General features: G+C 40.7%; 1 protein-coding gene across 2 annotated transcripts in view; it reads left to right on the top strand.

Moving 5' to 3' along the window:
* Nucleotides 1-5,170, top strand: part of LOC121369344 (notchless protein homolog 1-like) — a 58,521-nt gene extending 53,351 nt beyond the window's left edge. For both annotated transcript variants that reach the window (XM_041494343.1, XM_041494344.1), the window contains exon 13: nucleotides 4,922-5,170. In XM_041494343.1, coding sequence (XP_041350277.1) covers nucleotides 4,922-4,934 — 13 coding nt within the window. In that variant the 3' untranslated portion in view covers nucleotides 4,935-5,170. The remainder of the gene's footprint in view (nucleotides 1-4,921) is intronic.
* The last annotated feature ends 8,041 nt before the right edge of the window (nucleotides 5,171-13,211 follow it).

Raw genomic sequence — 13,211 nt, 5'->3', positions numbered from 1 at the left:
GTTCATGTTTTGTGTTTAGCTCAACGTTCATGTTTTGTGTTTAGCTCTATTTTTTCACAAGCTATAAATCCAGTGAAACTTGGTTTGTGGTTGCATCTATTGGAGTATATATCAGTGCATTTTAATTGTTTTGTTTTAAATCTTTAATTAATAGCGTTTATTTAATTCAATGTTTACTTTTAGCTATTATGTCCATTTTTTTTTTCTTCTGTTGTTCAATGTTTTAAATGTGCATTGTGATGAACATAAATTTAAAAACCAACAAGAATTTGTCCGATTAAGTGCTTTGTCAAACATAAACTTATTTGGTGTCACTCGTAAATGTATTACCCACAGGTCTATAGATACAGTTCAGTGACGTAGGAAGGTGCCAATAAGTGTGGGGGGTTGGGGGGAGCAAATATAAATATATATAAACCATTGCTGCTGCTACTAAATCAAGAAAAGGGGGGCACATCCCACCTTGTCTCCTCCACACACACACACACACACACACACACACACACACACACACACAGGTTCCTATGCCAGTGCAGTTACGAGTGTTACGTGAAGTATTTCATCCATTAAATTCTTGGATCTTTTATTTTATTTTATTAGATCCTATTACCAGGTAATCTTTAAACATTTTTTACAGTAAAACAATAAACATGTCAGAAGAACAAAATAGCATTAAATTAAAAGAGCATTTAATATATTTTAGTATGTATCACATTTTGCCTTGTGATTTATGATTCATAATACATTTAAAAACATATTTTGTATTATTCTGTTGTAATTTTAAGGGTCATCCAGTGCATTTGTCTAAGTAGAAGGTTTGTGTCAAATACCGGCGGAGTTTTCAGCTTTATTACGCAAGCCAGCCATTCTTTGTTACAGTTCTCCCGTAATTATACAGCTGTGGTTAATTAGTGCTAATGCCCAACCATTACTAAATAATCACAATGCACCAAAAACTACTTTTTGTACATGGATGACCTTTAATTGCTGATGGCATTTTATAATGATTTTGTGGGTGGTGCCTCACAACTGGTACATCAAAGGCCTTGCTTTGTACCAGCCTGGCTATGGGAAGTGCACATAAAATATTGTGTACTGCATTTTTCATGGGACTACAGGACTAACGAATCTGTTAGCTGTGGCCATTTTAATGTCTTTCAGGGCATATACCTGTAGGCAGGAGGGGTTCTGAGGTTAAAACATTTGTTTACAGTGCAGTAGTAGACATGTAGGTATCCAGAAATAGTTTTTGGACAAAAGTGTCTACCCACCCCCACCCACCACCCACCCTGGTTCAGACTACATTAAGCTTCTGTGTTTGACACAGGCAAAATGCTCATCATTGACAACTTGGAGCCTGTCTGCAGCCATTTTAAACCAGTAGCTTGCAGCAGATATAAAACCCAAATATTATCCTGTCAACCAATATAAAAAAATTTGTATCCAGTTTGTTTGTTTTGTTTTGTTTAACAACACCACTAGAGCACTGATTAATTAATCATTGACTATTGGATGTCAGACATTTGGTAATTCTGACACCTCTGAGAGGAAACCCTCTACATTTTTTCTCATGCAGCAAGGGATCTTTTATATGCACTTTCCCACAGACAGTTGTGGTGCACTGGTTTGAACGAGAAAACAACCCAATCAGTTGAATGGATCCACTGAGGTGGTTCGATCCTGCGACACAAGCCCCTGAGTTAAATCCTGCTGGCTATTTTTTATCCAATGGATATCAACTCCAACCAATAAAGTCATAGTCTTTGTCTAGAGTTTAAATCATTAATAGTATCTCAACAACCGTGTGTCATGATGTCCAGCATCTCAGACTGAAACAAACGTCTTTTACACTGCTGTAGTTTATTCAGATTGTAGGTGTAAATATGTCACAATGGATGGTTATTACCACACACACACATGCACACACACACACATGCACACACACACACACACACATACACATGCACACAATCACGATCACACACACACACACACACACACACACAGACAGATACACATACACACACACACACACACACAGATACACACTCGCACACAGATACACACACACCATCTGCAGTTCTACCATCTTTTATTTGTTTGTTTTGTTTAATGACACCACTAGAGCACATTGATTTATTAATCATCAGCTATTGGATGTCAAACATGGTAATTTTGACAGTCAGAGAGGAAACCTGCTACATTTTTTCATTAGTAGCAATCGATCTTTTATGTGCACCATCCCTCTTTTATTCAGATTTCAGGTATAAATCTTTAACTAGAAGCAAACATTTTGATGGTTATATTACCCACACACACACTGCATCCACCTTCTATAGTACTATATCTTTTATTCAGATTTCAGGTATAAATCTGTAAGTAAAAGAAAACATTTAGATACAGCAGAACTCTTGTGTGGTGAAGTTAGAGAACATTCTCATGTGGCAGCCATCACAGTGATGCAACACTATATTCTTGTTAGGATCATCTCCCTACTGGCCACCCACGTGCAGCTGACTAATAAAGAAAACCAGTCTCTACCAGACACACGCAGACCGGTTTCCTTCTCAAATAAATAGTCAGGTGCACCAGTCTCTGATGCCAATCTCTTCAGTTATGTAACATCTACCATTTCTCCAAGAGCACCATCTGATAACATGTTTTGCATCCTAAAGAACCGTTTCCAAAATAATTTACGTTTCAGATTATCATTGATTGTGCTGTCAGTATTTAACAATCTGATACTTTACATGACATAAATAAAACATTCTTGATTTTATATATCGACAAATAACATATAAACACACGTTTCTTGGTGTTTCTTCCATATATAAGTTGTGAAATGAATCCTCTTGCTAATCAGCATGACAAGCCATTACTTGCTTGATAGGAAGGTCCACATTTAGCTCTGTGCCTCTATGGGGCTGAAGGTCCACATTTAGTTCTGTGGCTAGACGGGGCTGAAGGTCCACGTTTAGCTCTGTGGCTCTATGGGGCTGAAGGTCCACATTTAGCTCTGTGGCTAGACGGGGCTGAAGGTCCACATTTAGCTCTGTGGCTCTATGGGGCTGAAGGTCCACATTTAGCTCTGTGGCTAGACGGGGCTGAAGGTCCACATTTAGCTGTGTGGCTCTATGGGGCTGAAGGTCCACATTTAGCTCTGTGGCTCTATGGGGCTGAAGGTCCACATTTAGCTCTGTGGCTAGACGGGGCTGAAGGTCCACATTTAGTTCTGTGGCTAGACGGGGCTGAAGGTCCACATTTAGTTCTGTGGCTAGACGGGGCTGAAGGTCCACATTTAGCTCTGTGGCTAGACGGGGCTGAAGGTCCACATTTAGTTCTGTGGCTAGACGGGGCTGAAGGTCCACATTTAGCTCTGTGGCTCTATGGGGCTGAAGGTCCACATTTAGCTCTGTGGCTCTATGGGGCTGAAGGTCCACATTTAGCTATGGGGCTGAAGGTCCACATTTAGCTATGGGGCTGAAGGTCCACATTTAGCTCTGTGGCTCTATGGGGCTGAAGGTCCACGTTTAGCTCTGTGGCTAGACGGGGCTGAAGGTCCACGTTTAGCTCTGTGGCTAGACGGGGCTGAAGGTCCACGTTTAACTCTGTGGCTAGACGGGGCTGAAGGTCCACGTTTAGCTCTGTGGCTAGACGGGGCTGAAGGTCCATGTTTAGCTCTGTGGCTAGACGGGGCTGAAGGTCCACGTTTAGTTCTGTAGGTCCACATTTAGCTCTGTGGCTAGACGGGGCTGAAGGTCCACGTTTAGCTCTGGCTAGACGGGGCTGAAGGTCCATGTTTAGCTCTGTGGCTAGACGGGGCTGAAGGTCCATGTTTAGCTCTGTGGCTAGACGGGGCTGAAGGTCCACGTTTAGCTCTGTGGCTAGACGGGGATGAAGGTCCACATTTAGCTCTGGCTAGACGGGGATGAAGGTCCACATTTAGCTCTGTGGCTAGACGGGGCTGAAGGTCCACGTTTAGCTCTGTGGCTAGACGGGGATGAAGGTCCACATTTAGCTCTGTGGCTAGACGGGGCTGAAGGTCCACATTTAGCTCTGTGGCTAGACGGGGCTGAAGGTCCACATTTAGCTCTGTGGCTAGACTGGATGAAGGTCCACATTTAGCTCTGGCTAGACGGGGCTGAAGGTCCACGTTTAGCTCTGTGGCTAGACGGGGCTGAAGGTCCACATTTAGCTCTGGCTAGACGGGGCTGAAGGTCCACGTTTAGCTCTGGCTAGATGGGGCTGAAGGTCCACGTTTAGCTCTGTGGCTAGACGGGGCTGAAGGTCCACGTTTAGCTCTGGCTAGATGGGGCTGAAGGTCCACGTTTAGCTTTGTGGCTAGACGGGGCTGAAGGTCCATGTTTAGCTCTGTGGCTAGATGGGGATGAAGGTCCACATTTAGCTCTGTGGCTAGATGGGGCTGAAGGTCTGCATTTAGCTCAGTGGTTCCACATTTAGCTCTGTGGCTAGACGGGACTGATCATGATTGCATGCTTCGGTATACATTGTAACATAGCAAAAATAATGGACTTCAGTATTAATAATCTCACTTAGAATTTGGAAGTGGTTGGAATTTTTCACTGATCATCATTTGATATCAGTTTGCAACAAGCTATCAACTTTCTATTACACAATCAGTTACAATTATATGAACATAGAAGAATTTTAATTATTAGAACTGTCTAACTTCTTAACCGTTTTAGGTATGCACAGAATTCATGTGCCCTCCCTCCCTCCCCCTTCCTAGCTACGGCCTTACAGTTTTGATTAAAGGACACACTGGCACAGACCCTTTAGAGTAGTAGATAGTTTTTAATTAATGTTTCACCCTCTTCCCCCACTGACATCCCACAAATGATTTTTTCCCAGTTTTATGTCATTAACTAATAATGGTATATTTTTTCCTATTTATTTCCAGCTGGCGATCCTGATGAATGGTCGTACAAACAGAACAAGTGTTCATACTGTGATCACCTAAAGACTAGACATCAAGAAAATACAGCTGGCGATCCTGATGAATGGTCGTATAAACAGAACACGTGTTCATACTGTGATCACATAATGACTAGGCATCAAGAAAATACACAACCTTGCTATGTGTCATTTTACACATTAGCTTCATGTATAAAACATAAAAAAAATTTTTTAATACATTGCATTTCTCATATTTATGTGGGCTTCTCAAATTCTTGTTTCAAAATCTTCTATTGATGTCAGTGTAATTAATTTTATGCCTCTGGTTTGTAATATTTATCTGATTGATTTCAACTGTTTAATGGTGATCCAGTTATTAGTTTTTAGGTCAGTCTACATCCAAAATGTAAGGGCTATACAATTGATCTGACACCCCCCACTCCCAAATGCCTTTTACAGTTTAGAGGTGACATTTTGGTATCACTAGAGGTTGCTATACAAAAGCTATAGCTTTGGGAGAGATATCTGAATATTCACCAAATAGTAATAGGCCAATAATTATATAGTGTTTCACAGCTCACTCAGAATTATGTATTGAAATAACTATCGAGTACATCCAATTGAGCATGTTGAATGGAGTAGAGTGCAATTCTGCTGTAGTACAACGCTAGTAGTAGAAGATTTACAGGAAGGTTGTTGCTTGCAGTCTGTTTTAGTACAACGCTAGTAGTAGAAGATTTACAGGAAGTTTGTTGCTTGCAGTCTGTTTTAGTACAACGCTAGAAGTACTAGTAGAAGGTTGCTGTTTACATCAAAATCTGGTTTAGTACAACGATAGTTTATACTTAGACAAAGTATACTCTTCAAAAGAAGAAACGCAAAACCACATTGTCGTAACATTTGGAGAATTGATTTAATTATTGAATGGTGAGTCCGATAATTACCAAATGTTGCAGGATTGTTCACAATTCACTCTAGTCCATTGTGAGTAAGTGATAGGACACACCACCAAGGTCAAGGTCATCTGGAGTCAATACCGGGTGTGGCCTCCGCGTGTGTTGACAACTGCCTGGCACCGCCTGCCCATTGAAGCAACCAGAGTACGGATGACGTCCCGGGGGATGGTGGCCCACTCGGCCTGCAAGGCTGCTGCCAGCTCGGGCAGGGTCTGGGGCTGTGGTTGTCGCTGTCGGAGGCGTCGGTCCAACTCGTCCCATAGATGCTCAATTGGGTTCAAATCCGGTGATATCGATGGCCAAGGAAGGACATTAATGTTGTTGTTCTGTAGGAAAGCCGTTGTGAGACGTGCTGTGTGAGGCCTGGCGTTGTCATGTTGGAACACTGCGTTGGCGTTGGCCATAACTGGAACGATGTGTGGCCGGAGGATCTGGTCAATGTAGCCCTGTGCATTCAGGTTGCCCTGCACGTGGACCAGGTCAGTTCTGCCAGTGTGTGAGATGGCTGCCCACACCATGACACTACCCCCGTCGAATCTGTCCACTTCCTGCACGCAGTTTGCCGCATAACGTTCACCACGACGCCTAATCACGCGACATCTTCCATCATGACGTCGGAGCAGAAATCGGGACTCGTCACTGAACCACACCTGTCTCCATCGCAGTTGGCCATTGTCGATGAATCTGGCACCACTGCAGTCGGAGTCGACGGTGTTGTGGTGTTAAGATGACACCTCGAACTGGACGTCTGGCACGAATTCCTACCTCACGTAGGCGGTTCCGTACGGTCTGGTCGGATATCCTGCGCAAACCTGGTATTGCTGCGGCTGTGGAGGTGGCAGTAGTCCATCGTTCCCGAAGGTGGCGTACCCGGATGTAGCGGTCCTGCCCGGGGGTAGTGACCCGTGGTCGACCGGATCTAGGGAGGTCACGTGTTGATCCATGTTGCTGGTAACGGTCCCACAGTCTGGAGATGGTGCTTGGGGACACATGGAATGCCCTGGCAACGGCCGTTCTGGATTCGCCTGCGTCTAGTCGGCCGATGGCATTGTTTCTCTGCGGTTCACTGAGACGTGGCATGTCCTGGATTGTCAACTGTCGGCCAGATACAGAGGCCAGGCAAGCGAACACCCTGCACTTTTATACTGTCGGTGTTCATGTTGCACGTGCAGACAACGCACGTGCAGTGGTGACATGGTTTGCACGTGGCTGCGTTTTTGCGAATATTCACATTTTGGAACTTTATTGTACAGTAGCTGCGTTTTATCGAATGTAACCGTGGGAATGTGTTTGGGACATGCAATGACCTTATATTCACAAAGCATGAACCGGTAGGAAACATAAAATCGGAGTTATAACCCATTTGTACCCTTTTGCCTTTTGCGTTTCTTTTTTTGAAGAGTATAGTTTAGCAATTTGGTACTATTGCATTTTACTTTAACATACAAGCTGTATTCAATGACGTGAGAGTTACGCATTTCATTTTGTATTCAAAATCTCCTGTTGGTGTTACTTATAAATACTAACAAATGATGCATCAATTAAATCCACTGTCCATTTTCACTTTGAAAGTCACAAGTTTTTATTAAAAAAAACTTTTTATCAAATTACTAAACTTCTTTGTCCGAGTATAGTTGGCGACTTGAATTGGAGTAATGGGGAGCAAATTAAATTCGCTTTAAAACTACAATGTATATTATTAGGCTGTTTGATTCACGTTGTCACTGCAAAATGTGTACGTATTCTTTCATTCAAAATTCTATCTGACTGATTAAAATAGGCGGAACCATCAGTGTTACACAATGTACAGAATAGATCGCCACGCCCACTCTGCAATTAATTATAAATACCACCAGATAATGATGGCCCGTTTACACCCGAGGTGTGATGCTTCCAACAATCAAATTCTTTGTTGGCGAATAGTTGCTCGTTCGATGGAAGGTTACAAACTATTCTTATCCGGGGAAAACGTCAAACACGTCGTGACATGGCTCCTCACGTAATGTTCGATTGGGGACGATCGATGTGGCATGTTGAAAACAAATTTGGTGATCTAACAGTGAGCGACACCAGGTACCTGACGGCCAGATCGCCAATCACGCCCATCTCGCCTCGCCGTGTCGCCTTTGATGTGTCCGCCTCATCAATATGGAGCAGGGTTCGTCAATATTTGAACCGCTCCTCGCCGAGCATTCGACTCCTCTCTTTCTCCCCCCCCCCCCCCCCCCCCCCCCCCCCCCCACTTGAATTCATCGCATACATAGACGGCTTCCTAGAATTGTTTTTAAGTCCCAATAGTTTAGACTGATAAAAAAAAAAAAAAAAAATCTCTTAGGGATACCTGTTAAGGAAGCTAACATGCCGGTGAAATATCGGTCTCTTGCAGTGTTTGAAATTCATAACTGGTTACAGGGTTGTACCAGGTTTAAAGTAATTAGGGGGTGGTCAACAACAAAAATTCAGATCAACGATCTTAGCCCTAAGATGAGGTAGTTTTGCGCTAAGAACGCTTCGTTGAACGGGGCCCAGATCAAAACACCGTAATAGTATAGTGTTAAGAGGCTCTTGTCATCTGCCATTACACGGTAAAAGAAAACGCAGGCATACAGTGTTGCACTAGTCTTCTTTTTTTTTATCTTGATTAAAAGCTTAAACTGTTGCTTATTTTATTGGCCAAGAAGTTGGCAAGAAAAAGAAAGTGTTTTGTTTGACGACACCACTATAGCACATTATTTATCATCTACTATTGGATGTCAGGTAATTCTGACAGTCTTAAAGTGGAAACTCGGTGGTTATAAGATATTTTATGTGCACCATCTCAGACAGGATAGCATATACCACAGCCTTTGATATACCAGTCGTGGTGCACTGGTTGCAACGAGAAATGGGCTCAGAGACTGGGATCGATCCTAGACCGACCGCGCATCAGGCGAGCGCTTTTCCACTGGGTTACATGTTGGCAAAAACACTTCTCTGTGTGAGCTAGGATCGATCCCCGTCGGTGGGTCCATTGGATTATTTTTCGTTGCAGCTAGTGCTCCACGACTGGTGTAACAAAGGCCGTGATATGTACTATCCTGTCTGTGAGATGGTGCATATAAAAGTTCCATTGCTGCTAATTAATCGAAGAGTAACCTTTGTACCACGTATTACCATCATTCTACCCGCAAAACTAGTTGTAATCCATGTAAAAATGCGTCGTATAGTAGTGATTCGTTTGAAACTCTATATAGCTGTTTTGCACTAATGCTAATAATATGAATAAATGTTGTTGACCAGATTCGGGCATTTTCGTTTAATTCGGGCAAAAACCAGTTTACCTTAAAACAAAATGGGAGCGCGTACGCCTATGGATACAGCTGACACCCAGTATGTGAAATAATACTTAACACTGTCGTTGTGTGCTCTTGAGTCGACATTCCTTTATTCGTCCCCATTCTCCATCGGCGTCTGATCATCCTTATACCTATCAACTGAGTCATTAAAACTTGCTCTGGGTGGGAGCCGGTACCGAGCTACGAACCCTGTACCTACCAGCCTTATGTCCGATGGCTTAACCAAGACGCCACCGAAGCTGGCATCTACCAGTAGCCAGACTTTCGGAATATAATCCGATAACTTGGCTTGGTGTGATGTTTCAGGTAACTGCTCTGCTCTTAACAACTTCGAAATATTTACTGATGAAGATATTCGCATTTTTAAGAATATCAACCGTTTCACTTTGAAAAATGTGGGAAAACGAGTTCGAAAGAAAACCATCAAAGAATGCTAAAAATGTAGAAAAAAAACCCCGAAAAAAACAAAACCCACCAGCATTCTGAATTATTGTTGATAACCTATATACTTGATGCACTCTGACTTCAAGTCTTTAAAACATTGAACTTGTCAGCTAACAAAGGAGATCGCATACGTGAAAACTATTTTTGTTCATAAGTCTGTAAATAGTATATCGTACACCAGATAAAAAATTTTTTTAAAAATGTTTTCCTTTTTTTTTTTCTGTTTTCATGTGAGACCGTTCAACAATTCCAAAACGCACGAACATGGACGGTGTTATGGAATACGATAAATTGTTATATCCGTTTTCTTATTAGCAAGTATCCCATCCCTCAAAATACAAGTTTTGTGTTTGATACTCGCCAAGGATAACCTCAGACAGTTGTATATATCTCTCTAGCAGACACGCAATACGTTCTCTTTATCTCCATCTAGTTGGCCATATATCTGCCAGCTAGAAACAGGCTTCAGTACTGTAGTTGAAAACGATTGCTTTGCACTAAAACAGTTCACTAAATATTCATCTTTGCCCAAAAATAATTCCTTAAAGATTCCCTTTTCTCATAAAATATTACGAAATATTTTCTTTTATTTTGAACCCAAAACAATTCACGAAAGATTCCTTTTGGCTCTGAAACAATTCACGAAAGATTTACTTTTTGCCCTAAAACAATTCACGAAAGATAAATTTTTGCCCCAAGACAATTCGCGAATGATTAATTTTTTATCATAATTTTTTTTTACGAAAGATTCCTTTTTGCCCTAAGACAATTTACGAAGGATTCCTGTTTGCACCAAAACAATTCATGAAAAATCTCTGTTTTCCCTAAGGCAATTCACGATTCCTTTTTGCAGCAACAGAATTAGTAAAAGAATCCTTCTAAATATTGTTTTCTGTTTATCTAAATGCAATATTATTGAAGAAATAAAAATCTTATAAATTCCAACTGGAACCATTCAAAACATAACTTTTTTGTTTTTATTCTTCTACGGTAATACTTTTACCGTTATGTGCTCTGTTCTTGAAGTCGTCAGCAGAACTTTCATGTATCGACGGTTTTCAAGGTCCCTCTTGTATTACTCATCAGATATTACCAAGGCTGGTGAATGGGAACTGGAATCCATTCACGTTTCGGGTCGTCAATATAGACATGTCGTCTGTCAATGTTTTCAGAGTCGGGCACTCCAAGGTCAAACACGCTCAATGTCAACCCCCCATTTCCGCTGCAGACAAGCACGTCTGGACCACGGTCTACAGAACAAACCGGACTATCGGGTTTGGGGGGATTCGTTGTTTTTAGGTGGGGGTGGTGGGGGGTTTCGTTTTTTTTTAAACTTGCCTCAGATTATTGACATTGTCAAGGCTGGAGTTCCTAGAATCATTATCTTAAAATGTATAACAGTAATAAAGTTAACGCGCGTGTGCATATATAAATAATTGTATAATGAAGATTTTGTTTTATATTTCATTTTTTTTATAACCATTATGCATATAAAACACGAACTGTCATGAAAAACATGCAGCATACCCATAATTATTTCAAATAAATGTTAGTGGGTAATACAAATGAGAAAAAATAAACTCTGCAAATTGATGCATTGACCGCGGTTTAAGAGTTAAAAATTTTAGGAAACAGATATGTATAGATTCCATTTATGCATCCTAAATATTAGTGCTCGGTATTCGACCTGAAAATGATATTCGAATATTCGATAAAAATGACGAGCGAATATTCGAATACAAACTGAACAACAACTGACTAATCATATTAAGGGATTATTTTATAGTTTGAATTGTGTAATACACTTTTAATAACCCCCAAAAAGCAAGTTACGACAAAAAAAAAAAAACCCTAATAAAAATCATAATGCAACAGTGACTGGTAAGCTAATCTAGCTATATATTTTGACTTCTCAAAATTATAAAAACCGAATTATAAATATCAAAATATCAAAAACACTAAACCAGTATGATCAAAACAAATGTGCGCCAGGAACTCGTATAGACAACCACCAGAACACTTAACATTTTGTTGTTTTTTTTGTATTCTGACATTTCATTTCAACTTATTTTCGTACTTATATCCAATTACGGTTCAAGCACGCTATCTTGGGCACACACCTCAGCTATCTGGGCTGTCTGTCCAGGACAGTGGGTTAGTTGTTAGTTGGTTAGTGAGAGAGAAGAGGATGTAGTGGCCTTACACCTATCAATTGAGCACTTAAGAACTCGCTCTGGGTTGAAGCCGGTACCGGGTTGTGCACAGCTCTAAATGATTTCGAGACGCACTTTGAACTGCTGACTGAACGGATTCGGGTGGATTTATTTCACAACACTCGGATTCCTTACACTAATATGTAACAAGAGGAGAATGCAAATGCATGGTTAACTACATGACAAAAACAGACGTCAACAATTAATGAATATCTATCGATAACAATGAACGCCGGGTAGGTAATCAAAATAGCTAGAAGGTGCGATGAAGAAACATTGATTTCACAAGTTCACAAGACTAAATTAAATAATAATAATAATAATAAAGCTAGGTTTTTCAATAATGGTGCATTACACGAAAATAGCGTGTCTTTCATTTTAAACACGCTAGTATTAGTTCTATAATATTGTTACATTTAAGAATTGACCGCAATTATTTTTTGGTTCATGCAAGTATGAACCGAAAAAACAATGTGCACACTGTAATGTGACTGTATGACTCCGCGTAATCTTACATTTGACGTAAGCAATTTAGATATACAGTACTTTGGTACGATAATCTCGTCAAATAGTTTTCGAATTAAAATTTCGTTTTGAATAAAAATTAATATATAAAGTTGGCCCTAGAAAAGTTTATAGTATTCGAAAAACAACTGTTATGTGAATTGATCGCAGATATTAGTTTAAATTCTTTTTTATAGGATTTGAAATTGACAAATAAAGATAAGTGAAGATATTCCCCATTTCGGAAAGCATTATAGAAACTTAAAAGAAAAGGAGTTTTAGACTTAACTACTCAGTTGCCCCCCCCCCCCCAAAAAAAAAAAAAAAAAAAAAAAAAAATTAAATAAAATTATTAATAATAATAATAATAATAATAAATAAAAATAAATAAATAAAATCCTAGCTACGGCTATTCGAATATTTCGAATAGCCAATTACCGAGCTAATAATCGAATGTTCGGACCGAAGACTAGAAAGTATGCATAGACGTATCCGATCATTCTACGCATTATAAATTACGTCGGCCCTATATAGGTATACGCATGCGAATTACGGATACATTGAATTTGTACCGTAATCATAGTGCGATACGTTTTTACTTTTAGTTATATCAACGCTGTTAAATGTTAATTATAGTTAATCATAGTCAGTGGCGTAGCCGGTGGGGGGGGGGGGGGGGGCCATGACCCCCCCAGGTGTGATCAATGGCGTACTCGATATCATTGTTTACTTGGCAGCCAGGTCCCCCCCCCCCCCCCCCCCCCCCTACAAAATCCTGCCTACGCCACTGATCATAGTGTTATATACTGCTCACAAAAAGTAGGGGATATTGAAATATTTTA

This window comes from Gigantopelta aegis, chromosome 3 (assembly GCF_016097555.1).
Source record: "Gigantopelta aegis isolate Gae_Host chromosome 3, Gae_host_genome, whole genome shotgun sequence".
NCBI lineage: Eukaryota > Metazoa > Mollusca > Gastropoda > Neomphalida > Peltospiridae > Gigantopelta > Gigantopelta aegis.
This window is presented reverse-complemented; position numbering and strand designations above follow the sequence as displayed.